This window comes from Brassica oleracea, unplaced genomic scaffold (genome assembly GCF_000695525.1).
Source record: "Brassica oleracea var. oleracea cultivar TO1000 unplaced genomic scaffold, BOL UnpScaffold03981, whole genome shotgun sequence".
In the NCBI taxonomy this organism is placed as follows: Eukaryota; Viridiplantae; Streptophyta; class Magnoliopsida; order Brassicales; family Brassicaceae; genus Brassica; species Brassica oleracea.
The window spans coordinates 457-1,057 of record NW_013620506.1 but is presented as its reverse complement, the minus strand read 5'-3'; the positions used below and the strand labels follow the sequence as shown (position 1 = coordinate 1,057).

The following is a 601-nucleotide window of genomic DNA, read 5'->3' as shown; positions in this document are numbered from 1 at the left end:
TAAGAAATTGATCCCTTTAGATACCTAAGTACCTGCTTGAGGGCTCCAGAGATACTTTTGGTTCATGCATGTATCTGCTCAATACACCCGCAGCATAAGACAAGTCTGGCCGTGTATGAATCAGATATCGTAAGCACCCTATTTGCCTTCTGTACTCCTTCTCGTCTACTGATTGCTCATCTTTGGCCATAGAGAGCTTCAGTCCCGAGTCCATTGGAGCTTGTACAGCGTTGCACTCACTCATACCTGACTCCTCCAATATCTTCTTTGCATATCTTTCTTGCACAATCTTAATCCCTCCATCGTATTGAATGACCTCAATACCTAGGTAATAGGTTAACAGCCCGAGATCACTCATCTCAAAACATGCTGACATTCCCGCTTTGAACTCCTCTATCATGTCAATACTTGATCATGTGACCAAGAGATCATCTACGTAGACAGCAACGAGTAGGAGATGTTTTTTCTCCTGCTTTCGATACAATGATGGTTCTTTCGAACATTTGATAAACTTCATCTCACCAAGCACCTTGTTTAACTTCTCATTCCAAGCTCTTGGAGCCTGCTTCAAACCGTAAAGCGCCTTGTGTAACTTGTAGAC

General features: G+C 42.9%; 1 protein-coding gene across 1 annotated transcript; it reads right to left on the bottom strand.

Annotated features, from left to right (window-relative positions):
- Positions 1 to 32: 32 nt before the first annotated feature.
- LOC106321932 (uncharacterized mitochondrial protein AtMg00810-like) lies at positions 33 to 400 on the bottom strand (the record flags this gene model as incomplete). The annotated part of the gene is made up of 1 exon (XM_013760141.1): positions 33 to 400. A coding segment is annotated over exon 1 (368 nt), but the record flags the coding sequence as incomplete, so codon positions are not given.
- Between the last annotated feature and the right edge of the window lie 201 nt (positions 401 to 601).